We start from the raw sequence: 26301 nt of genomic DNA on the forward strand, positions 1-26301 counted from the left end.
AGTAGTTGTGGCGTACAGGCTTAGCCGCTCTGCAGCATGTGGGATCCTCCCGGACCAGGGCTCGAACCCGTGTCCCCTGCACTGGCAGGCAGACCTCCAACCACTGTGCCACCACGGAAGACCCAAGAAGTATCTTTTGAAGGTCTACTATCAAATAACTAGCACTTGCTTATGCACTGGCTGGCTGCAATGAAAACTGGAGAAATATGAAAAAGTAGTTCTCACTCAAGGGGCCATCTACTTGGGTAGAAAAGCTTGAATAAGAAACTGTGAGAGGGCTTCCCTGGTGGCACAGTGGTTGAGAGTCCGCCTGCCAATGCAGGGAACACGGGTTCAGGCCCTGGTCCGGGAAGATCCCACATGCCGCGGAGCAACTAAGCCCGTGTGCCACAACTACTGAGCCTGCACTCTAGAGCCTGCCAGCCACAACTACTGCGCCCGCGAGCCACAACTTCTGAAGCCCGCGCACCTAGAGCCCGTGCTCCGCAACAAGAGAAGCCACCGCAATGAGAAGCCCATGCATCGCAACAAGAGAAGCCACCGCAATGAGAAGCCCATGCATCGCAACAGAGTAGCCCCCGCTCGCCGCAACTAGAGAAGGCCTGCGCACAGCAACGAAGACCCAACACAGCCATAAATAAATAAATATTTTTTAAAAAAGGAAGTTTATTAAAAAAACCAAAAAAAACTGTGAGAACATTTTCAGTAGTCCAGAGCATGAAGACCTTCTGCACAGGGGCACCAGCATGAGGAGGAACACTCAGGCATGGTAGTAGCAGTGATTTTGCAGTTGTCAAATGAAGAGCCAGAGGGAGAGAAATCAAGTTAGAAAAAGAGCAGAATTAGGTTCGCTGATAAAATAATCTTATGGGAGGCCTTGAATATGCAAAAAATATTAGAATCTCTTTTCTTTCAACATTCATTTTAAGATTTGTTTTAAAACCTTATGCCTGAGCAGCTTGAGTGCTGGATAAATTTTTAAATGATTTATTTCTCATTATTTATATTTAGATTGTTACTATTCTGTCCATTTTAGGAATCTAATTTAGGTATCTCATAGTCCTGTCTAGACGGAATGTTACAATACCAGATACTTCTGCAATTTTAAATAAACTGCAACGGGCTGTATGTATATGTATAACTGATTCACTATGTTATAAAGCAGAAACTAACACACCATTGTAAAGCAATTATACTCCAATAAAGACGTTAAAAAAATAATAAATAAATAAATTGCATGCCTCTTCAGATGACACAGTGCCCCATTATTCACCACTATACACCTATTAACAAAACATTTAATTCATAAAAGCAGGCTATGGTCATATATAGACACAAGAGAAATCACAAACCAAAAGACATTTTGTACAGATAACATCAACTTGTCCTACCTTCATTAAGTCAAGTAAAACGCTATTTAAAATTCCAAGGTATCTTCTCTCCAATGACTGAGGATGGTTAACAGCTGGAAACTGTAACAACAACATGACAGAAGTATTAGCACGTAGGTAAGGGTATGTGTGTGCATGTGCTTTGAGTGTTGGAGAAGGTAGCAGATGAGCAGAAGCTACTGCCCTAGTGCCAAAGTTAAATTTATTTCACATGTATATTACTTTCGGTGTCTATGTATTTGAGGTAGGGATTAATAGGATTGGGTGTTAAATGACAGGAAAACTCACAAGTGAAAGATGATACTTAAATCTAGTTGGACAACACTGAAGCATGTAAAACAAAACAAAATATAAAAATTTGAAACTATTTATTCAGTTTATACAGTCTTGTCTACTTATACAAATAATTTGGTTAGAATAGAGTTCATATAGAATTTGCTTATACAGACAATTCTTACACCCTTTTCACAACAACATATCATTTACTCCTGAAAATTAGAGAAGTAAAAAAAGAGAAAAAGGCCAGTACCTGAAAGGCTACAGAAGTAGAAATAATGAATTCGGACACATGTTCTATTATTGCTTTTAATATACTCTTTGAATGACCTGTTTTCAATTCCTTCCTTTATGTAAGTTGGAACAGAAGGCAAACAGGCTCCTAAATTAACAAATACATTTTTAAATAAAATGAGGGGAAAGGGTCAAGTTTATTCAGATGCTCTGTCCTTCCCTCTGCCAACTCACATTTTGCAATATCTAAGTGGATGGTAAAGTATTAGAGTCCAACGCCATGTACTCCCTCCCAAGAATACAGCCCACCGACCACATATCTACAGACTTCCCATAGGGAGCTCTGAAAAGCAAAGGGAGAGATTATCTTGGCAACTGAAGAAATAAGTTTTAATAATTTCCAAATTATTTTGAACAGATTCATGATTTAAAGCATATTTGGGTATTTAAGGAATTAAAAAGTACCACATGGACAAACGTGAGGATGAAAAAAAGGAAGTATGGATATCAAAGTAAAACTTCAGAACACGGGCTTCCCTGGTGGCGCAGTGGTTGAGAGTCTGCCTGCTGATGCAGGGGACACGGGTTCGTGCCCCCGTCCAGGAGGATCCCGCATGCCGCAGAGCGGCTGGGCCCGTGAGCCATGGCCGCTGAGCCTGCGTATCCGGAGCCTGTTGCTCCGCAACGGGAGAGGCCACAGCAGTGAGAGGCCCGCGTACCGCAAAAAAAAAAAACACAAAAAACAAAAAACTTCAGAACACAAGTGAATAAATCTATGCTAATAAAGCCATCAGTTTAATAAAAATTTAGTTAGTATACACTGATTTGAAATCTATTCACATCCAGATATATTTTGAATATGAATGGATTAATAAACCCTAAATACAGCATACATGTCTGATGAGTTACCACTCACTTGGAGAATGAAATGCTCCCAAGAAATGTATTTTCTAGGTAATTATCCTTTAGCTCCCTGTATTTCCTTTATACCAACATAAGAGCATTTCAAAGCCTGAAATCTCTAAACATGCTAAATAAGTGGATGAGAGAAGTAGTTATGTAGAAAAATTCAAACAAGGTATTAAGACGTCATCCCCACACAGTGCTAGGTATGGCAGGAGATGCAGAATATGGGTAAGACCAAAACCTTGCATGTAAGCAACCCTCAGTCTGATTGTGAAAGCAATCAGTATGAAACTGTACTAAATTCTAGTTGAAGCTCAGAGAAAGGAGAGGCCAAGGTGGTTTGCAGCTGTAGAAAAAAGAATCCATACATAGATAATATCTGAACTAGCTTTTGAAAGATAAGAAAAAATGTGAGGACAGAGAAAAGTAGGACAGCACCTTCTAGATAGAGGACGTAGAGGGAATAACATGAATTTAACACAGACACACAGGCAATAACCTAAAACTGATTTCTGAGGGAAGAAATGCTCTGCGAGACATTTTAACAATTGTTATTCTTCTTATTTCAGAGATGAAGAAGGTGATGATCAGAAAATTCAAATAAATGGTTCAAGGCAGGTTACATAATTAAAAATCAGAACTTATATTTGCACCCAGGTCTGTGATCCAAACCCACATTTTTTCTAAACATGGGTGCCTTTCCTAAAGGAGGTACAGAGGTTCCTCTGGATGTTATTGGAGCATTGAACATCAGCCCAAAGAGAGAGACACCTGTCATGCTGTGATAAAAGACTCTATACCACTAGACTTTAATTAATATCTTGCTTATGAGGTCCTATCTTATGCTACCAAATACCCCCTCCTTTTTTTCCAGAAGTAACGTTTCATCAATAAGAAAATTAATGCCCAAAGTCAAAAGGTATTAGAAATATGATTTTTAAATGACCACACAAACTCCTAATTTTAAAAAATTAATTAATGTTTTTTTGAAAGAAAGACACCATTCTCATATTAGGTAATTCAACAAATAACCAAAACTCAAGCATAGAAGTTTAAAGTATATCTCAATCAGTAGTTTGTTTTTTCTTTCCTTTCTTTCTTGATCACTTGCCCAATATGATACAATGAGAGTGCCTCTTTACTAAGCACTTACTATGTGTCAGGCACTGGTCTGGGCATTTTACATATATTATAATGTTTAATCTTCACAACAACCCCATCAGGTGGTACTTCTGTTATCACCATTTTACACATGAGGAAAAAGAGGCACAAGGAACTTGCCCTAGGTCATTCAAGTAGTAAATATGGAGTCAGGCTTTGAACCTCAGCAGTCTAACTTCAAAGTCTATGCCCTATATTATGGGATAGCAATTGTTATTTTTTTCAAAATAATACATACCGTTAGAGCAACATCTTGTTGATTTTCCAATCTCTACACAATTGAATCAAAATACAAATCACACTGGACTGGTTACTGGTAAGTCCATGTTTCAAGGCAGCTGCAGTTCACACACCCTGTACGCTTAGCTGAGAATGTCTCAGACATTCTCAAGTAAATGATAAAGGAAGACTTTTCCCTCAAAAGATGTGGTTAAACCTCCAAAAAGGTTAAACTAATTTAGCTAAAACACCACAAACACTTTCAGACTAAAATGTAAAAACATTAAGGCTTATAAAAATCAAAGTGTCAGGGAAGCAGCAATTTCTCCAAAGGATATTTACAAGCAGCACCGTCATGTACTCTCTACCATTTACCGATAATACTATTTAGTGAGGTCTGTAAACAAACAGGACCATAGACAAAGGAGTAAAAGATCTCCTTTGTTTAGCCTATCTAATCCAAATGCTACTCATTCTTCAATATCCATTTCAAACTGTAAATCCTCTATATATCATTCCTAGTGAATCCAGCCAACTTTCTAGAATGTTTAACATTCTCAAGGTCTCAACTATATTTAGATGTATTAGAAAACAGTACAATGTAGTAAAGAATGTAGTACTTTATTATATACCACACTTTATTATAAATTGTATTGTTTTCTAATTATTTCATGCACAAAAGTCTTAATTCTTCAGCTAGTTTACAAGTTATTAAAGCCAGGTACCATGGCAGATCTGTTTACACTCTCTTCAGAGAATCCAGCTTAGAGCCTCTTTAACCAGGCAAAGAATAATGCAGCCAGAAGACCAAGCTTGATGTTCCAGGTCAAATATTCAATCATTTAATACTATTCAACCTAGTAAGAGCAACTCTAGGTGTGTTGTGAATATAACGGTGGCCATGATAGCTCATTTCTTTACAAAATTCATTAGTCCAGTAAGGATACATTTTTCAAAAAGCTTTTTTTTTTAAAAAAAAAAAATCTTATTACAATTTTTAAAAAATTGAAGTATAGTTAATTTACAGTGTTGTGTCAAACAGCTACTTAAAAGAGACTGCCATGTGTACTACAAGAGCTATGACCAGAGTGCTTCAGGAGCACAGAAGGGGGAGGCACCCATTCCCCTTGGAGGAGTCTAGAAGGGCTTCATGGAAGGACACTTGACTTGAGTCTGGGGGGAGGGAGGATGGAGAGCTTTCCAGGAAGTGGGGTAAGTATTGGGAGAATTACAGAAATGAAAACATAGCACTGCAGAAACAAGGAAATGGTGACAAGTTCAATGTGGCTGCAGAGCAGGGGGCAGGGGTAGGAAAAGGTGGAAGACAAGGCTGGAGGCCTAGAAGGAAGGGGTTTTTAATGCTATCCTAAGGAGTTTAAATTTAATAAGCAATCTTGCAGAGGTTTTCAGCACAAAGACGACAGAATTAAATGGGCAGTTTGCAGGAAGATCATTCTAAAAGCAATGTGAAGACTGCAGTGAAGAGAGAAACTTGGAGAAATCAGTTTGGGAGTGGCTGTTCAGGTAAAAGGTGGTAAGAGTGAAAGAAGCATTAGAGATGGAGAGAAGGGAAACATAAATGAGCTTGACTGCTGATAATGCAGATTGGTTCAAGAGAGCATTCAAATATTCATCGAGTCCCTACTACATGTGCTGGGCTAAGCTAGATGCTGGAAATACAGCAATAAAACAGATGATTTCTAACATTAATAATTAAAAAAATAAACAAAATAATTACATACTGTGATAAGTGCTATGATGGAAAAAGAAGGGTGCTATGGGAGAGACCAAGAAGGAGGTGGGGGAAGTATGTTGGGGGGTCAGAGACAGGGGTCATTCTTGGAGCTGAGATTTATAAAATGAGAAGGGGCCATGCAAGGGAAGTGCCTTCCTGGGAAAAGGAGTCACAAGTGCCAATTTCATGAAGCTGGAACACCTGGGAATGTTTACGGAAGTTAAAGAAAAAGAAAGGTAAGTGTGATGAAAGTCTGGAAAGGGATGGGAATGCAAAGGGGTATGAGCTGAAGTCAGGGAGCTAGAAGGGCCCAGAAAAGGCAAGGTCTGATGGGAAGGAGTTTGGATGCATTCTCAGTGAGACAGTAATTCATTAGTTATGACTTGCTTTATTTCTGACTAGAATAGATTTTCCTTTCTTCTGGACTGAGGGCAAGTCCTATTTATTATCATATTTTCAGCATCTAGTAGGACAAATGCTCAATAACTGTTGAACTATTTGTACCCTAATTAATGGTCATAATTTGGCTATTTTTCAGCTTACAAAAGCAAAAATAAAAGGAGAAAAAAGAAACTTGCCTGAGGTAACTCAGACAGATTTGGAAGAGAGAGAAAGCAGGAAGGGGATGGAAGAGAAATGTTTGCATTTCTGTTCCTTTCTTTCTTCCACACTCATTGAGCCTAGCAGGAGGTATACTGTGCTGGGCATTCATGTGTGAGGAGGAGTACTCTTCAAAGTGAAATAAACTGAGGCCAGAAAGTCAAAGGAAAAAAACAAAGTGCTTTGCAAATGTCAAGAAAACATGGTTTGAGAATTATGCATTTAAGAGAAACAAAAGAAGTGGTGGTGAGCTTATTTTATAGTTCCCACAAGGGCCAGCAACTGGCATGTTGGCCCAAACAGGGTAGTTGAAAACTAAAAATGTTGCTTTGGGGGTGGATGGAACAGAGAAGCAGCTTGTAACTGGCCACTCCAGTAAGATGCCTCCTGCGACTTGGTTGTCCCTCATTTGGGGAAAGTTTATACTTTAAGACTCTTTTTAGCATATTTTCTGAAATCAAGTTTTGCACAAAGTTAGCAAGTCTAGAAAAGGCTGCCCAAGACAATACACTAGTTTGAAAAGAAGATTTGATGTTTCACTAAACAGGAAATACCCACTAGAACAGCACCTTTAAATATGCAGAATGTGAGTATTCATCATCTTCCTCAAATCACTACAACTATGTTTGCTCAAATAAGCAATAGCCATTTATACATTTTTCTATCTTTTGGGGATGCTTAATATTTTGCATAAAGAAACATTCTGAGATAACCAAAGTTTAGAATAACGCGTACACTAAAAAAGGTTTTGAAAAATTGGAACTTACAAATTAGGAAAATATTAGCAGCTCCCACTTTCGAATTCAGAATTCACAAATACTATATAAAATTCAAAAGTAAAATATTATAGGGCTTCCCTGGTGGCACAGTGGTTGAGAGTCCACCTGCCGATGCAGGGGACACGGGTTCGTGCCCTGGTCCGGGAAGATCCCACATGCCGCGGAGCGGCTGGGCCCGTGAGCCATGGCCACTGAGCCTGCACGTCCGGAGCCTGTGCTACAACAGTGAGAGGCCCGCGTACCGCAAAAAAAACGAGAAAAAAAACCAAAAATAAAATATTATAATGGGGATTATAAACACTGTAATGGGAAAGGCAATAGTATTCGATGGATAGCTTAGCATTCCACTGTGCAATGAGCAATGATTTAAATACTAGTGTACTGATTCCATTTGGGGTTTTAGCAAAGCCTCTTACCCGGAGCCCGTGGAAGCGAGGATTACTGTAGAAGAGCTTCATTTGCTCAGGTGGAAGTGGTCCTAGCACCTTCTGAATAGTAAAAAGTTGGTCAATTTCGCTTTCTCCAGGAAATAAAGGCTGTCCATCACTAAGCTCCCCAAGAATACAGCCCACGGACCACATATCTACAGACTTGCCATAGGGAGCTCTGAAAAGCAAAGGGAGAGATATCTTGGCAACTGAAGAAATAAATTTTAATAATTTCCAAATTATTTTGAACAGATTCATGATTTAAAGCATATTTGGGTATTTAAGGAATTAAAAAATACCACATGGACAAAAGTGAGGCTGAAAAAAAGGAAGTATGGATATCAAAGTAAAACTTCAGAACACAAGTGAATAAATCTATGCTAATAAAGCCATCAGTTTAATAAAAATTTAGTTAGTATACACTGATTTGAAATCTATTCACATCCAGATATATTTTGAATATGAATGGATTAATAAACCCTAAATACAGCACACATGTCTGATGAGTTACCACTCACTTGGAGAATGAAATGCTCCCAAGAAATGTATTTTCTAGGCAATTATCCTTTAGCTCTCTAAATGTCAACAAGTTATACTGATCCATTTTTTGAGTTCAGCCTATTAAAATGTACCACTGACTTATGTGTCTTCTTAAACAACAAACACTTAATATTATTTAACCTCTGACTGCACAGAGTCAAAACAGCTAAGATTGTGCTAAACGCTATTGGATTATTTACTTCAATCTATTTATACCCTTTGTTTATGGGACTTTATGACAGGCATTTCCCTCAAAGCATTTTTTCCACTTCTTTAGGGATTTATAGCTATCTTCCAAGGTCTGAGTTTACCAGAAGGCTTTTGGAGTACTACTGTTGCTAACCAGCTATACATGAAAATCTACGTATCCCCAAAAAAGCTTTACATGTATACCGCAATATCTATAGCCTTAAATCAAATTACAGAAGGCAGATTAAGAAATCATATTTTTTAGTTTCAAACATAAATTATCTAAGTTTTAAGCAGGGAAAACCAAAATAAAATACCTGAAAAAAAAAAAGGAATTTAAATTCTAGAATGCCATAGTGCTATAGTAGTAATATAAAACTTTTAACAAATACTCTAAAGCACTTTTAACATAATACAGAATATGTTTCTAGGATGATAAATCATTGTAACAATAAGTCAATATTTTATTTATCTCATTTCCTCCCATAAAAACCCAAGAACCATACTAGGAAACTTCATTTAGATTTTTTTGGTAGCTTGCTGGGAAGGGAAGGATACTGATCTTTCTTTCATACAAGTATAAGAAAGACAAAACTTGTGCTAGATGGAGAAAACTATGGAAAATCTTTACATACCCACCATAAGCTATTTTTCTTCTGTCAACTAATCTGAATAATTTATGCAGCTGTAACTACTTTGAATGTCAAGGACAAAGTCTTGAGAATGTATAAAAACCTGTAAATTCTTCATGTTAACCAAATATCAACTGGTTTCAATGGGATTTTTATACAAATAATATGGTTCTTCAACCAGTACTTGACAATCATTTAATCAGTAATATTCAATTTGGCTCAAATTAGTTGGAGTCCCCATCTACTTTTGGTAGCTCCCATATAGCTCTAAACATAACTCAGTTAATGAGCTATAAACATAGCTCGGTTTTCCAGGAGGTATTATTAGGCAGCAAATACTCTCCGAAGTTTCATAATAAGGCTGTCCTCAGAATGAACTCCTCAGGGACATCTTATAGACAAAACCATATTATAATGAGTCCCTCTACCATACTTGAATCCTCAGATGGGGTTCTAAGAATGATTTACTTCGTACTCATTTCTTCTTTGGAAAATCCTGTCCAGGAATTTCAAACTCCCAATCCCTCCCAAAAGAATGAACAGATGAATAGACTACACATTAGAGTGAGTCCAGACAGAGGTACACAGAAGAAACATAGACAACACAAAAGAAAATCAATCCTAAATCCAAGTTGAAAAATGAGCACAGAAATTCTAAAATCTATCCACACAAGGAGGGATAATAAAGTGACTAGCCACCATTTATTTCACAGGATGAAGCACAAGCTTTTGATTAAAAAAAAAATGGTAAAGCTTTCAATAACCGACACCAATAATTCTTATAGGCTCTAGGTCAGCAATGAAACAAGATTTAACGCCAAATGGTTGGTAGACCCTGGGAAATCAATTGTTAACTTCAAAATAAACCCTCAATGAGAACCTGCTGCATAGTACAGGGAACTCTACTTCACTGTACAGTAGAAACTAACACAACATTGTAAAACAATTATACCCCAATAAAAAAAAAACTTTTTAATAATAAAAAAATAAGAAAATCAACTGACCACAAGTGTAAAAAAATAAAAATAAACCCTCAGTGGGGGGGGGGGGGGTGGTGGTGGGATGAACTGGGAGACTGGGATTGACATATATATACACTAATATGTATAAAATAGATAACTAATAAGAACCTGCTGTGTAAAAAATAAATAAAATAAACCCTCAGTGAGTAGCTTAAACATATAGTCATCATGATCTTCAGAAGAAATACAGAAATTTATATTTCTATTATATAAAAAGTACCTTTATTTATTAAAAATTTTTTTAATTGAAGTATAGTTTACAATGTTGTAAAAAATATCTTTTAAAAATTAAATTTCTCATGTCCCCTAGATACATGTATGGCACACTAAAGAAAAGAGATGAAACCTATAATAATTCGTGCACTGGTCATCATTACCATCATATCTAATTTTATTTGTAGAGTGTGTCTTCTACCTCAATTCTTTGATGGTCCCAAAGAAGGAAATACGATCTAGGAAGAATAAGAAAATACTACAACTACGATAGGTAGAGAATTATTAGTGAAACTGTGATGGAGATCAAGACTACAGGTCCTTTCTTAGGTTCTGAAGTTAAAACATAGTAAGAGGAAGAAGTATCTTATCAGAAAATGTTTTTCTGGTGTTGACAGGTGAATGAAATACCACTGAAAGTGGAAGGGGGGCACAAAGTGGATGGATGTGGCAGTGTTGCTGAGAAAATTATCAATATATTAGTCTGGAAAGCCATTTATCATCAAACAGGATTTACAATGTTTGGAAGGAAAATATCAGTAGGTTCAATATTTACAGAAAAGTGGCTAGGCATAAGAGATACTCCATAAGTATCTGCTGAATGAATGAATGAATACATGAACAAACAGATAAGCCGGAATGTCAAATTCTGTGGATATACACATTCTTAATGTGGAAGACTATTAACAAAGATGGCAGCAATAATTTCCCTCCATTTCCATACACCTGCCACTTTGTAATGTGATTCTGCCACTCCTCCCATCAAGAGGCGAAGTTTATTCCTCCATCCCTTGAATCAGGGCTTAGACAAGTAACGTGCTTTGGCCAATGAGGCAAAAGTCATGCAAAGAGGCTTGAAAACCACCTTTGCTTTTGGGCTTGCCCTCTGCTCAGGGAATTCTTCTGCTATTATATGAAGAAACTTGGACTAACGCACTGGAGGATGAGTCCCCATGGAACAGAGATAGTTTGTCCCAGCTGAGGACCTAAACCAACCAGCCTCCAGATGACCTGCTGACTGTAGCTATATGAGCAACTCCAGTTGAGACCAGCAGAAGAATCATCCAGTTGAACTCAAACAGCTGACTCCCCCAACCCGATGGCACCCAGAATTGTGAGCAAATAAAATGGTGCTTGCTTTATGTCATTAAGTTTTTAGGTGGTTTGCTACACTGCAATAGGTAACTGGTATTTAATTAACTCAAGTTCTTATCTTCCACAGATAATCCCAAAGTTAACAATAGAGGATCAGCAAATATGTAGATGTCACTCTATTCTGGGAAGGTAACTCACCCAAGTAAGAGTTCTGGAGACCGATACCACCTGGTGGCCACATATTCTGTATAATTAGCATTATTGCCTTCTGAGAGATTCCGAGCAAAACCTGAAAGATAGCAAAGCCCAAAGGTGTAATTTTGAAAAAGAATTAATTTTTTTAAAGAATTAATTAGAATTAATTAATTTGTCATGTTGACAAAATATTTCAGTGCTATTAATACCTTAAAGGAACATCAAAAGAATATAATGATTGTTACTGAATGGGCTGTTTATTAACAGTGTCCCTGTCATTTAAAAAAGTTAGTCCATTGTTCATTCGTCAATTAAAATATACAGTGTATTCACTACAAAACCAGCCTCTCCTCTCTGATAAAGAAATCTATGTTTTCAAAGTTATTGCATGCTTTTATAAGCATTCAGAGCTTTTCCAATAAGTGTAAATCTTAGAAACAAAATGAAGACTCCACAAGAGCCAGAAGTCAAAGCTAAATTAGCATGTCGCAGATAGTCGTTAATTCTGCTATGTGGGACCTTAGATAGCATTTGTATATCTATTGGTGCTGATCAGCTCGGCCATTATGTAAACAACTATCGGTAGGGTTTGGCAATGATGGAAACAAAGCAGGCTAAAATGATTTTTATCTCCTAATGTGACTGAGAAGCATATTAGGGATATCTTAATTACCTTACAGACTCTATTGCTACCCCCCGCCCCCCGCAAGTAACAACCCTTTCAAAAGGTTTTGGGGCCACAAAATAAACTGGCAAGTAGGTTAATTACCCATCTAACTCACCAAAAGCAATATAGGTTCACTGTAAATAGTTACAGAGAACCAGAATATTAAAATTAAAGGTAAAAGTTAAGGTGTATGTCAGTTTCAAGAAATAGAAAATAGTGTTTCTTAAAGTGGAACAGTAAAAAAAAAAATAAACACAGCAAAAACAAACCCCCTAACTTCAGTTAATCAACACTTCTTTATAAGACATATTTGGAAGAAATATTCGTATTTTTTAGTGGGATTCTTCAAGCCAGACAAAGGAGCTACACACTCTGGGAGGGAAAACAATCAGGAGGTTCTTGGTAGGGATGTGCAGGGCACAGAACGCCATATGTGGGGCCATCATGTGGAACTTCCTGACCGTTTAAAGCTGTCTTTTCTTTAAGAAATGATGCTAGACTAAGGATACTTTTTTCCTATTATTAACCATTCTATATGCATCTTTTTTATTTATAACTTGCTTGACAAATTTCAGCTCCTAAGTACTTCTTAAGATGTTTAGGTACAGCAGGACTCTTCTTTGCATTATTTTTTTTAAATTAATTTATTTTTTGGCTGCATCGGGTCTTAGTTGCAGCACGCAGGCTCTTTGTTGCGGCATGTGGGCTCCTCTCTAGTTGCAGCGTGCGAGCTCCAGAGTGCGTGGGCTCTGTAGTTTGTGGCACGCAGGCTCTCTAGTTGAGGCACGCGAGCACAGTAGCTGTGGTGTGTGGGCTTAGTTGCCCCATGGCATGTGGGATCTTAGTTCCCTGACCAGGAATCGAACCTGCATCCCCTGCATTGGAAGGAGGATTCTTAACCACTGAACCACCAGGGAAGTCCCCCACTGAACATTTAAAGGGAATAAACGGAATCATTCTAAAAATGTCTTTTAACCTTACAGATATATAACTATTGCATATATACAACACATATGTATTTACATAGTTATATTTTCAGTGTTTATGATTATGCCTGAAACAATTTCTATCAATATTTAAAATATTAAATTTTTTTTTTATCCAACTCAAGTCAGCAGGCCATAGTGGTATTTCTGGAAAATTCTTTCTCTGAGGTCATTAAGTACTGGGCTTATGAATATATGCACATGCATGTATTTGCTTTGAATTCTCATTAAACAAATACTGCATGATGAATTTTTTAAAATAGTAGACAATACTATGCAAAGAGAGTAGAACTCTTCCCACAATCAACTTTTTAATATACAACCCAATAGAATGTTCATTTGCTAATTTAAGTCAAAAGATAAAAAATACTTTTAATACACCTGTAAAAGCTACTTAAGTGCTATATTAAATTAATTCTGTACTTACAGGGCTCAATTTCTTTTTAACTTACCAAAGTCACACAGTTTCAAAACATCATTGTGGCTGATTAAGAGATTTTCTGGTTTTATATCTGGAGTATCAAGATTAAAAAACAATTATTAAAAAATGTTCCATGTACTGCTGATTGATACTGTTAGAGCACTGTAATGGCACCTAATTAGAAATATCCAGAGTAATATGAATAGAAAACTATGGCAGTGAAAAGCAGAGTAACACATTTTATGCTGGTACACAAAAGTTCCAATTAATTTTTTTTTGAAAAACATGCAGACCACCATTTCAAAAATATTTTTCCCCTTAAATTTTAAAGGTATCAATTGGACCTCTGAAAGGAATTTAAAAATGATTAAATCTAGGCTACCACATTTTAAGGAACTATTTTTACTTTATAAAATACTAATAATACAAATTTTTGGAGATAGACTATAAACTGTTTACACCCACAAGATACTTTAAAAACATATATGAGAGTAAGTAGGTAGCATTATATTTACTGGAGAAAAAAATACAAATAAGATACATTGTTCGTTATGATTTTCTGTATACTTTCTATATTTATGTATCTCTTTAGGTTTTCTATGATGTGGTTCACAATCATAAATGTCTAGTGCTGAAGCTATGATGGATGAGTCAAGATAAGATTTCTCATTTATTCTGTGGATCTTTTGAAGATGTGGTGGGAGTTAAGGAGTAGAAATACACAGAAAATGCAGTTTAATTCCCTCCCTTTGGAGGCATCTCACAATTCTATTTTTAGAGTGCCCATCATCTATATTATATGGTAGAAGTGAAAATGGAGAAAGGGAAGAGGTAGGAGTGAGATCTGTAGATTTCAGAATCATGGTTTCTGAATTAATTCACAACCATTAATTCACTATACACTTAACCAAATCTCAGTATCACTATGGAAATGCAGCTAAATCAGTTTCTTAATATCCTCAAACTGTAGTAGAGACTGTTATTAGAATCATTACCCTAGACACTAGATGTCCAGGTGACCAAGACATCTCTCCATGCTGCCAACAACCTTCATAATGTAACTGCTATGAAAGTCAAATGCAAGAGAAATACAAACTGTCTCTTTCCAGAAATAATAGGAGTTGGCATTCTTCACATGACCTTTAAGCTATTCTTAAAGTGAGGCTTTTTTTTTTTTTTTTTTTTTTTTGCGGTACGCGGGCCTCTCACTGTTGTGGCCTCTCCCGTTGTGGAGCACAGGCTCCAGACGCGCAGGCTCAGTGGCCATGGCTCACGGGCCCAGCGGCTCCAGAGCATATGGGATCTTCCCAGACCGGGGCACGAACCCGTGTCCTCTGCATCGGCAGGCAGACTCGTTTCAACCACTGCACCACCAGGGAAGCCCAAAGTGAGGCTATTTTTAAAGTGATATCCTTGTGTGCCTGTTTAGATAAATTAAAATGTAGTATTCATTTGTCTGATAATTCAAAGATAAGAAGTGGATACTGCAACATTTTCTGACAAACATCTTTGAGCTTCATTATTGTATCAATTTGTGTCCCTTGAATGCAAGAGATTATCAGGAAAAGATAAATGGTATAGATTAAAGATCTTGCTGAGCAAGTAATTTCCCTTTTACTGCTATAAACCACCCACTTCATGGCAATAAAGGACAAAATAGAACAGTTTATGGAAGTATAATCATGGCCCTTATGCAAGGTTCATCATGCCTACAACCTGCAAACAATGGGCACTTTTCATGAACAGGTAGGGAAAATCAGGAGGTAAAGGTACATACTAGAGATCTTGGTCTAAGAGGAAATGAGAAGTGGCTGTCAATGGGGGCCAGTGACTTAGCACCATGTCTAAAGCCTGATTCTGGCTTGTTTCACATTACCTGCTCTACCTGCAGGACCAAAAGGCAATGGAGAGGGTAGTTCCCCCTGCAAGTAAGCTTCAAAGTTTCCATTTGTTGAGTTCGTTTTATCACTAGGTGCTTTTGCTGTTGAAAGCGGATCTGGTTTTACAAACACAGAGATCTCACCATAATATCCAAATAAATGTGCAGTCCATCCTTTTGGTGATACAAAAGGAGACTTGGAGCCCAAACAATGTCTCATATCCTATACTTTCAAAATGTATTTAATTTAAATGGAATGTCAGTGCCTGTGTGAAATATTTTGTTAACTTTATTTGATATTTTCCATTTCAAAAATTCCATACTTACCTCGATGAACAATATCATTCTTATGGCACCAGTGAATAGCTTTGATTAGCTGATAGATATAACTTTTTACTTTTTCAGGTGGAACTCCATTTGGCATTTCTTCCAGCAATTCAAGCATATTCTAAAAATTAAATAGAGAGCCAATGATCTCCAAAATTAGGTGGCCCATAAATCATGTATTAACAATTTAAAAAAGCACCTTGGATGATAATTCATCTAATACACAGCAAGCATTTTTAAAAAATTGCTTTGCTTTCCATCCACAACCTTTCTTGTGAAGCAGCATATTGTATTGAATCAAGGTTCTCTTTTAAGAGAAATTCCATTTTTACTACTCCCCAATGCTATCTCAAATAATAACCCTGTGCATTTTTCACTCTCCCTAAAATCTATCAGGCATCATTTTAGCCTAATTTCGAGGGAAAAACAACACAAAGTAGAGAAAAGACACTGTAATGTATAGAGGAGAGGGGAAACAGTCATTTTAACATAGTGCACTGTGCATCTCCAAAAGAACTTTGCGATAAAATCAAGACTTGAAATATTTCTGGGAGACCTGGAAAATATTCTTAAATGATCCCTAAGGTTAGCAGTGATCAATATAATCAGCACAAATATTTAAACAGGCTACAAAATGTGGTTGAAATAAAAATTCACAGACTCCAAACAAACCAATATTCAAAAATCTTAATCTGGAGTCAGAGACCATTCTAAAACTCATGCACATTTTTTATTTATTTTATTTTTTTAATTAAAAAAATTTTTTTTTTGCGGTACGTGGGCCTCTCACCGCCGTGGCCTCTCCCCTTGCGGAGCACAGGCTCTGGACGCACAGGCTCAGCGGCCATGGCTCACAGGCCCAGCCGCTCCATGGCATGTAGGATCTTCCTGGACCGGAGCACGAACCCGTGTCCCCTGCATCGGCAGGGGGACTCCCAACCACTGCGCCACCAGGGAAGCCCCATGCACATTTTTTAAGTAGAAATTCCACTTAACCAATTTCTGCTGAATTTCCAGATTAACTAAATATTCTCCACTCCCTCTGTAAAGCATAAGACTAAGGTCTACAGCATGATTAGAGCTTATTGTTTGTAGATGACCATCTAGGACAGCAGTTCTCAAAGTGTGATCTGTGGATCTCAGAGGAGGGGGGTGTCTCAGAGGACCCATGAAGTCAAAACTATATTCATGACAGCACTCAGTTATTTGTCTTTTTCACTGTGTTGGTATTTACACTGATGGCACAAAGCAATGATGGGTAAACTGGTGGTACCTTAGCATGAATCAAGGCATTGGATTCTTCAATGCCATAACCTTACAGTTAAAAAAAAAAAAAAAAAGGCCAATTTTAGTAAAGGATGTTTTTGATGAAGCAGTAAAAATTATTACTTTTATTAAATTTCAGTTCTTGAGTACATGTCTTTTTAGGAATCTACATGATAAAATGAGGAATACGCATAAAGCACTCCTGCTGCATATCAAAATACGATAGCTGTCATGGGGAAAAGCACTTGGGCAACAGAGTTATAAACTGAACTAGTCATTTTTCTTCGGGTACACCATTTTTACTTGAAAGAATGAATGATACACAGGTATTTATGTTAACATGTAATGGGTCTATTATTATTTTTAAATGAATTAATAGTTTTATATTGCTCAGTTTTGACTTCTACTATGATAAACATTAATAGATAAAACTCACATAAATACAAAGCTCTTAGGGTTCCCAATAATGTTAAGACTGTAAATGGAGTCCTAAGACCAAAAAGTTGCTGCTCTACTACAACTTTACAATGTTGTTCCCACCAGTCAAGTTGTATTCATATAAACAATCAGGTGTTTATAATACTCCCATATGTATTTATAACAGATGCACTTGTTATTTTAATATAATTAAATATCATATAAACCAATGAAATAATGTTTCTAAAAAAGAGATTTGCTGTTTATAAGAAAATGAAGTTTCATACTTTGAAAAGACGTAAAAAAGGAAAGCTACCACACATAATGCTATCTAATCGATTGTGAGTGCAACAACTATAAAACACTGGCAAGGGACGGTGGTGTGGTACAGATTCTTCACTGAAACTACTTTGCAATTTTTTTTGTTTTTTAACATCTTTATTGGAGTATAATTGCTTTACAATGTTGTGTTAGTTTCTGCTGTAATAACAAAGTGAATCAGCTATACGTATACATATATCCTCATATCCCCTCCCTCTTGCGTCTCCCTGCCACCCTCCCTATCCCACCCCTCTAGGTGGTCACAAAGCACGGAGCTGATCTCCCTATGCTATGCGGCTGCTTCCCACTAGCTATCTATTTTACGTTTGGTAGTTTATGTATGTCCATGCCACTCTCTCACTTCGTCCCAGCTTACCCTTCCCCCTCCCCGTGTCCTCAAGTCCATTCTCTATGTCTCTGTCTTTCTTTACTCCTGTCCTGCCCGTCAGTTCATCAGAACCATTTTTTTTAGATTCCATACATATGTGTTAGCATACAGTATTTGTTTTTCTCTTTCTGACTTACTTTACTCTGTATGACAGACTCCAGGTCCATCCACCTCACTACAAATAGCTCAATTTTGTTTCTCTTTATGGGTGAGTAATATTCCATTGTATATATGTTACCACATCTTCTTTATCCCTTCATCTGTCGATGGACACTTAGGGTGCTTCCATGCCCTGGCTATTGTAAATAGTGCTGCAATGAACACTGTGGTCCATGACGCTTTGAATTATGGTTTTCTCAGGGTATATTCCCAGTAGTGGGATTGCTGGGTTGTATGGTATTTCTATTTTTTGTTTTTTAAGGAACCTCCATACTGTTCTCCATAGTGGCTGCATCAATTTACATTCCCACTAACAGTGCAAGAGGGTTCCCTTTTCTCCACACCCTCTCCAGCACTTATTCTTTGTAGATTTTTTGATGATGGCCATTCTGACTGGTATGAGGTGATACCTCATTGTAGTTTTGATTTGCATTTCTCTAATGATTAGTGATGTTGAGCAGCTTTTGATGTGTTTGTTGGCAATCTGTATATCTTCTTTGGATAAATGTCTCTTTAGGTCTTCTGCCCATTTTTGGATTGGGTTGTTTGTTTTTTTGATATTGAGCTGCATGAGCTGCTTGTATATTTTGGAGATTAATCCTTTGTCAGCTGCTTCATTGGCAAATATTTTCTCCCACTCTGAGGGTTGTCTTTTCATCTTTATGGTTTCCTTTGCTGTGCAAAAGCTGTTAAGTTTCATTAGGTCCCATTTGTTTATTTTTACTTCCATTTCTCTGGGAGGTGGGTCAAAAAGAATCTTGCTGTGGTTTACGTCATAGAGTGTTCTGCCTATGTTTTCCTCTAAGAGTTCTATAGTGGCTGGCCTTACATGTAGGTCTTTAATCCATTTTGAGTTTATTTTTGTGTATGGTGTTAGGAAGTGTTCTAATTTCATTCTTCTACATGTAGCTGTCCAGTTTTCCCAGCACCACTTATTGAAGAAGCTGTCTTTACTCCATTGTATATTCTTGCCTCCTTTATCAAAGATAAGGTGACCACATGTGCATGGGTTTATCTCTGGCTTTCTATCCTGTTTCATTGATCTATATTTCTGTTTTTGTGACAGTACCATACTGTCTTGATTACTGTAGCTTTGTAGTATAGTCTTTTCTTTCTCAAGATTGCTTTGTCTATTCGGGGTCTTTTGTGTTTCTATAAAAATTGTGAAATTTTTTGTTCCAGTTCTGTGAAAAGTGCCATTGGTAGTTTGATAGGGATTGCACTAAATCTGTAGATTGCTTTGGGTAGTAAAGTCATTTTCACAATGTTGATGCTTACAATCCAAGAGCATGGTATACCTCTCCATCTGTTTGTATCTTTAATTTCTTTCATCAGTGTCTCATAGTTTTCTGCATACAGGTCTTCTGTCTCCTTAGGTAGGTTTGTTCCTGGGTATTTTATTCTTTTTGTTGCAATGGTAAATGGGAGTGTTTCCTTAATTTCTCTTTCAGATTTTTCATCATTAGTGTATAGGAATGCAAGAGATTTCTGTGCACTAATTTTGTATCCTGCTACTTTACCAAATTCATTGATTAATTCTAGTAGTTTTCTGGTAGCATCTTTAGGAATCTCTGCGTATAGTATCATATCATCTGCAGTGAGAGTTTTACTTTTTCTTTTCTGATTTGGATTTTTTTCTTCTCTGATTGCTGTGCCTAAAACTTCCAAAACTATGTTGAATAAGAGTGGTGAGAGTGGGCAACCTTGTCTTGTTCCTGATCTTAGAGGAAATGGTTTCAGTTTTTCACCATTGAGAACGATGCTGGCTGTGGGTTTGTCATATATGGCCTTTATTTTGTTGAGGTAAGTTCCCTCTGTGCCTACTTTCTGGAGGGTTTTTATCGTAAGTGAGTGTTGAATTTTGTCAAAAGGTTTTTCTGCATCTAATGAGATTATCATATGGATTTTATCCTTCAATTTGTTAGTATGGTGTATCACATTCATTGACTTCATATATTGAAGAATCCTTGCATTCCTGGGATAAACCCCACTTGATCATGGTGTATGATCCTTTTAATGTGCTGTTGGATTCTGTTTGCTAATATTTTGTTGAGGATTTCTGAATCTATGTTCATCAGTGATATTGGTCTGTAGTTTTCTTTTTTGTGACATCTTTGCCTGGTTTTGTTCTCAGGGTGATGGTGGCCTCGTAGAATGAGTTTGGGAGTGTTCCTCCCTCTGCTGTATTTTGGAAGAGTTTCAAAAGGTTAGGTGTTAGCTCTTCTCTCAATGTTTGACAGAATTCGCCTGTGAAGCTATCTGTTCCTTGGCTTTTGTTTGTTGGAAGATTTTTTTTTTAAGTGTTTTGGTTATTTTTAGTTAAAGAAAAACAGCCTTTTTCAAGGGCAACAAAGTGAACTCAAAGTCAGAAGGAAACAGGGTGTGTGGGCTTCTCACAGTCTCTTGCTCCATAAACCTGGATGTGATTTTCCTCCTGGAAAATCAGGTGCGACTGGCCAGAAGAGGGTTGACTTTGGTGGGGTAGGTGGAGCTGCAGCCAGATTGGTCTGAGAGGGCTCTAAGGTGACTTCCATATGCCAGCCAGTTGACATGATTAACACTATTATTCTTGAGGGGCATTAAATTAAGGAATGACACAGGGGGCCAAGAGAGCAGCTTATTTGGTTGGTTCTCAATCACAATCAGGAAATAGTCTTTATAGGGTGCAACGATAATTTCATTTTTCTTGGAGCGAATTTGAAGGAAGGTGAGGTCATTCTGGGGGTCAATTTCACGCACGGTGCTCCGGGCCTTCTAGATGAAGTTGTGCATGAGGTTGGTGTACTGTGTGGTGTTGGGATTGCCCATGGTGCTCTTGATGGGAATGCCTTCTGTGTCCACCACGATGTTTCCCTGCACGCACTTCTGGTTCTGAAGTCGCTTCAGTGTCTCCTCCACCTCTACCATCTTGGACCGATCCAGTAGCTCCACGTCACCAGCCCTCAGCTCAGTCCCTGTTGGAAGATTTTTAATCACAGTTTCAATTTTCTTACTTGTGACTGGTCTGTTCATATTTTCTATTTCTTCCTGGTTCAGTCTTGGAAGGTTGTACTTTTCTAAGAAACTGTCCATTTCTCCCAGGTTGTCTATTTTATTGGCATATAGTTGCTTGTAGTAATCTCTCATGATTCTTTGTATTTCTGCAGTGTCAGCTGTTACTTCTCCTTTTTCATTTCTAATTCTCTTGATTTGAGTCTTCTCCCTTTTTTTCTTGATGAGTCGGGCTAATGGTTTATCGATGTTGTTTATCTTCTCAAAGAACCAGCTTTTAGTTTTATTGATCTTTGTGATCGTTTCCTTCATTCATTTTTCATTTATTTCTGATCTGATCTTTATGATTTCTTTCCTTCTGCTAACTTTGGGGTTTTTTTGTACTTCCTTCTCTGATTGCTTTAGGTATAAGGTTAGGTTGTTTGAGATTTTTTTTGTTTCTTGAGGTAGGCTTGTATTGCTATAAACTTCCCTCTTAGAACTGCTTTTGCTGCATCCCATAGGTTTTGGGTTGTCGTGTTTTCATTGTCATTTGTTTCTAGGTATTTTTCAATCTCCTCTTTGATTTCTTCAGTGATCTCTTGGTTATTTAGTAGCATATTGCTTAGCCTCCACGTGTTTGTATTTTTTACACTTTTTTTTCCTGTAACTGACATCTAGTCTCATAGCGTTGTGGTCAGAAAAGATACTTGATACAATTTTAATTTTCTTAAATTTACCAAGGCTTGATTTGTGACCCAAGATACGATCTATCCTGGAGAATGTTCCATGAGCACTTGAGAAGAATGTGTGTTCTGTTGTTTTTGGATGGAATGCCCTATAAATATCAATTAAGTCCATCTTGTTTAATATTTCATTTAAAGCTTGTGTTTCCTTATTTATTTTCATTTTGGATGATCTGTCCACTGGTGAAAGTGGGGTGTTTAAGTCCCCTACTATAACTGTGTTACTTTCGATTTCCCCTTTTATGGCTGTTAGCATTTGCCTTATATATTGAGGTGCTCCTATGTTGACTGCATAAATATTTACAATTGTTATATCTTTTTCTTGGATTGACCCCTTGATCATTATGTAGTGCCCTTCTTTGTCTCTTCTAGTAGTCTTTATTTTAAAGTCTATTTTGTCTGATATGAGAATTGCTACTCCAGCTTTCTTTTGATTTCCATTTGAATGGAATATCTTTTTCCATCCCCTCACTTTCAGTCTGTATGTGTCCCTAGGTCTGAAGTGGGTCTCTTGTTGACTGCATATATACGGGTCTTGTTTTTGTATCCATTCAGCCAGTCTATGTCTTTTGGTTGGAGCATTTAATCCATTTACATTTAAGGTAATTATTGATATGTACGCTCCTATTACCACTTTCTTAATTGCTTGGGGTTTGTTATTGTAGGTCTTTTCCTTCTCTTGTGTTTCCTGCCTAGAGAAGTTCCTTTAGCATTTGTTGTAAAGTTGGTTTGGTGGTGCTGAATTTTCTCAGCTTTTGCTTGTCTGTAGAGGTTTTAATTTCTTTCTCGAATCTGAATGAGTTCCTTGCTGGGTAGAGTAATCTTGGTTGTAGGTTTTTCCCTTTCATCACTTTAAATAGGTCCTGCCCCTCCCTTCTGGATTGCAGAGTTTTTGCTGACAGATCAGCTGTTAACCTTATGAGGATTCCCTTGTATGTTATTTGTTGTTTTTCCCTTACTGCTTTTAATATTTTTTCTTTGTATTTAATTTTTGATAGTTTGATAGATTAATATGTGTCTTGGCATGTTTCTCCTTGGATTTATCCTGTATGGGACTCTCTGTGCTTCCTGCACTTGATTAACTATTTCCTTTCCCATATTAGGGAAGTTTTCAACTATAATCTCTTCAAATATTTTCTCAGCCCCTTCCTTTTTCTCTTCTTCTTCTGGAACCCCTGTAATTCGAATGTTGGTGCATTTAATGTTGTCCCCCAGGTCTCTGAGACTGTCCTCAATTCTTTTCATTCTTTTTTCTTTATTCTGCTCTGCAGTAGTTATTTCCACTAATTTTATCTTCCAGGTCACTTATCCGTTCTTCTGCCTCAGTTATTCTGCTATTGATTCCTTCTAGACAATTTTTAATTTCATTTATTGTGTTCTTCATCATTGTTTGTTTGGTGTTTAGTTTCTCTAGGTCCTTGTTAAACGTTTCTTGTATTTTCTCCATTCTATTTCCCAGATTTTGTAACATGTTTACAATCATTACCCTGAATTCTTTTTCAGGTAGACTGCCTATTTCCTCTTCATTTGTTTGGTCTGGTGGGTTTTTCCCTTGTTCCTTCATCTGCTGCATATTTCTCTGTCTTCTAATTTTGCTTAACTTACTGTGTTTGGGGTATCCTCTTCACAGTCTGCAGGTTCGTAGTTCCCACTGTTTTTGGTGTATGCCCCCAGTGGGTAAGGCTGGTTCAGTGGGTTGTGTAGGCTTCCTGATGGAGGGAACTGGTGCCTATGTTCTGGTGGATGAGGCTGGATCTTGTCTTTCTGTTGGGCAGGACCGTGTCTGGTGGTGTGTTTTGGGGTGTCTGTGAACTTATTATGATTTTAGGTAGACTCTCTGCTAATGGGTGGGGTTGTGTTCCTGTCTTGCTAGTTGTTTGGCATGGGGTGTCCAGCACTGTAGCTTGCTGGTCGTTGAGTGGAGCTGGGTCTTAGCGTTGAGACAGAGATCTCTGGGAGAGCCCACCAGGTGGGCTCTGGTGGTCCAATGTCCTGAACTCGGCTCTCCCACCTCAGAGCTCAGGCCTGACACCTGGCCGGAACACCAAGACCCTGTCAGCCACATGGCTATGTGTCAGGTTAGCCCACTTCAGGGTTGTAGAGGCCAGGGTCAGACCTTGGAAGCTGATGGGGAATGAGGCCAACTCCTGGTCCAGGACAGGGCGCAGGTCCAAAGGAGGTGGGGAGGGCGTGTCCTAGGAAACGATTGGGTCAATGCGTCCAGGCTGGGTGGGGGTGGTGCTGGGTAAAGGGAGGCCCAAGGATCTGGATCCAAGAAACTGGATATTTTCCCAAGATTGTCAGGGCCACGAGTCAGGAATCATCATGGAGAGAAGCCAAGGACAGTGCCAGGATCACACAGCTGGTAAATAATGGAGTTTGGCTTAAACTCAGGCCAGTCATCTCTGAAGCGCACATTTTTGTACCCTTATCCTATGCTACTCTCAAAGATTCTCAGCTGAAATAGTCCTGCCCCTGCTTCCTCAGCTCTTTCTGCTTTCCTCCATCCCAACGTGCACAATAATATACTGCAATAAACTGTTTACTTGCCATTCCTTTGCAATGTTTTTAGGTTTTCACTTCACTTTAAAGAAACCGACACAGGATATCATTGATACATTATGGGTAGGAGGTATGTAAGAAAACCCATCAGAATTCCAACCAGAAGATCAATACTCAAAAGGCCTTGACCCTGCCTCTAAAGCGAGTGTGGAAAGTGAATGTATATTGATATGTTTTAAGTTAAAACAAAATGTTTAAAGTATATATGCATCATTTTTTAGTGATTCTCCACTCAGATTGTCTTTTTCAATTAACAAATGCACAGGAGGAATAAGAGGGCTTTGTAATAAAGAACATAAATTGTATGTCTCATTTCATATTCAACTCTAAATTCCTGAGTTATAGAGAGGAATGTCCCCCAATATCCATTCTTCCCTTACTAGAGTAATACAACTTGTAAGTGGATGCCTAAGTGTCCAGAATGAAGAGTACATTTTGTTTCTGCCTTGCAGCTAGTGTGGCCACACAACTAAGTCCTGGCCAATGGGATGTGATAGCTGGAGCTCCATCTTGACCTTGAGGACAAATTTCAGGGGTGGTAGAGCAGAAAGGCAGAAGCAACCTGGGTCTCCTATGGCTGTGGAGCAGAGTTACCATACCCGCCTACCTTTGTATTTGTACCTGAGAGAGAAACTTCTATTTTGTTTAAGCCACTGTAATCCTGCGTCTCTGTTACAACCCCCTACCCCTAAGAGTATCTTTCTCCTTGCCCTCTTGAGACTCATTGTCAATCATTAGGCATCGCCACTGATGGGAGGGTGATGGTCACCTTCCACTGAAAAACCATAAGGCCAGCACAAGAATCCCAGGCTTGCAGGTCAGAGGACTGGAGTTCTGGTAGCAGCTCTGCCACTTACCAGCAGAGATTGCAGACATTACATAGTGTCTGATACACAGAGGTAATTTCTCCATTTTTCATATGAAATTGTTATTAACCATGAACAATCACCATGAGTAGAACAGAAATAAAAAAGATAACTGAAATAGATCTGTCAGAATTTTATTATTTGGCAGTGAAAACTGCATGATTATTTTTGACAACTAAAAAGTAAGCATCTGATTTTACAGCAATCCTTTTTTATAACTTTTTTTTAAATATCAAACTTCAGTTTTATTTTGGTGGGAAGTGCCCCTTAGGAAAACACGTAAACTGACACAGAAAAAGAAGCCTTTAAATAGATTTTTGAAAAGAAACATAAAACAGTGTTTTAAAACAACAAAGAGCCTTGTAATATTTTTTCAAGTTTTGCTTGTAATGAAATCACTATATATATATTAATTAGAAAAATAAGTTGTAATGGTTGAATTAATTAAAAAGCCACATTACTGGTCGCCCATCTTGGCAACACTACTTTCCATTTCATGATGATGGTGCTGGTGGTGATACTCTGTCATTTATGACATAAAAAGCACCTGGGAATTGACTAAGGCAAAGATAAACCTCTCCAGTCTTAATATTCTTTAGATAATAACAGGAAATCAGGAGGATCCACCGTTACTCACGAAGGAAACCTCTAAAAGTTCTGTCTGACTCCAGTTTATTCTACTCTTGTTAAGGCACTTAGTTCTTGACAATA

At 37.8% G+C, this 26301-nt stretch overlaps 2 protein-coding genes across 6 annotated transcripts in view; both read right to left on the reverse strand.

Annotated features, from left to right (window-relative positions):
- CDKL5 (cyclin dependent kinase like 5) overlaps window positions 1-26301 on the reverse strand; it is a 182775-nt gene that overhangs the window by 34150 nt on the left and 122324 nt on the right. For all 5 annotated transcript variants that reach the window (XM_033849400.2, XM_033849397.2, XM_073799430.1 and 2 more), the window contains 5 exons: window positions 15896-16016; window positions 13721-13780; window positions 11619-11709; window positions 7718-7907; window positions 1392-1472 (listed from right to left, as the gene is read on the reverse strand). In XM_033849400.2, coding sequence (XP_033705291.1) covers window positions 1392-1472; window positions 7718-7907; window positions 11619-11709; window positions 13721-13780; window positions 15896-16016 — 543 coding nt within the window. The remainder of the gene's footprint in view (window positions 1-1391; window positions 1473-7717; window positions 7908-11618; window positions 11710-13720; window positions 13781-15895; window positions 16017-26301) is intronic.
- On the reverse strand, window positions 20708-24006 carry LOC141277582 (uncharacterized). Its single transcript, XM_073798988.1, is given in 1 exon segment — window positions 20708-24006. A coding segment is annotated over 1 exon segment (861 nt). The 5' UTR covers window positions 21750-24006; the 3' UTR covers window positions 20708-20888.

Source organism: Tursiops truncatus, chromosome X (assembly GCF_011762595.2).
Source record: "Tursiops truncatus isolate mTurTru1 chromosome X, mTurTru1.mat.Y, whole genome shotgun sequence".
Classification (NCBI taxonomy): Eukaryota; Metazoa; Chordata; class Mammalia; order Artiodactyla; family Delphinidae; genus Tursiops; species Tursiops truncatus.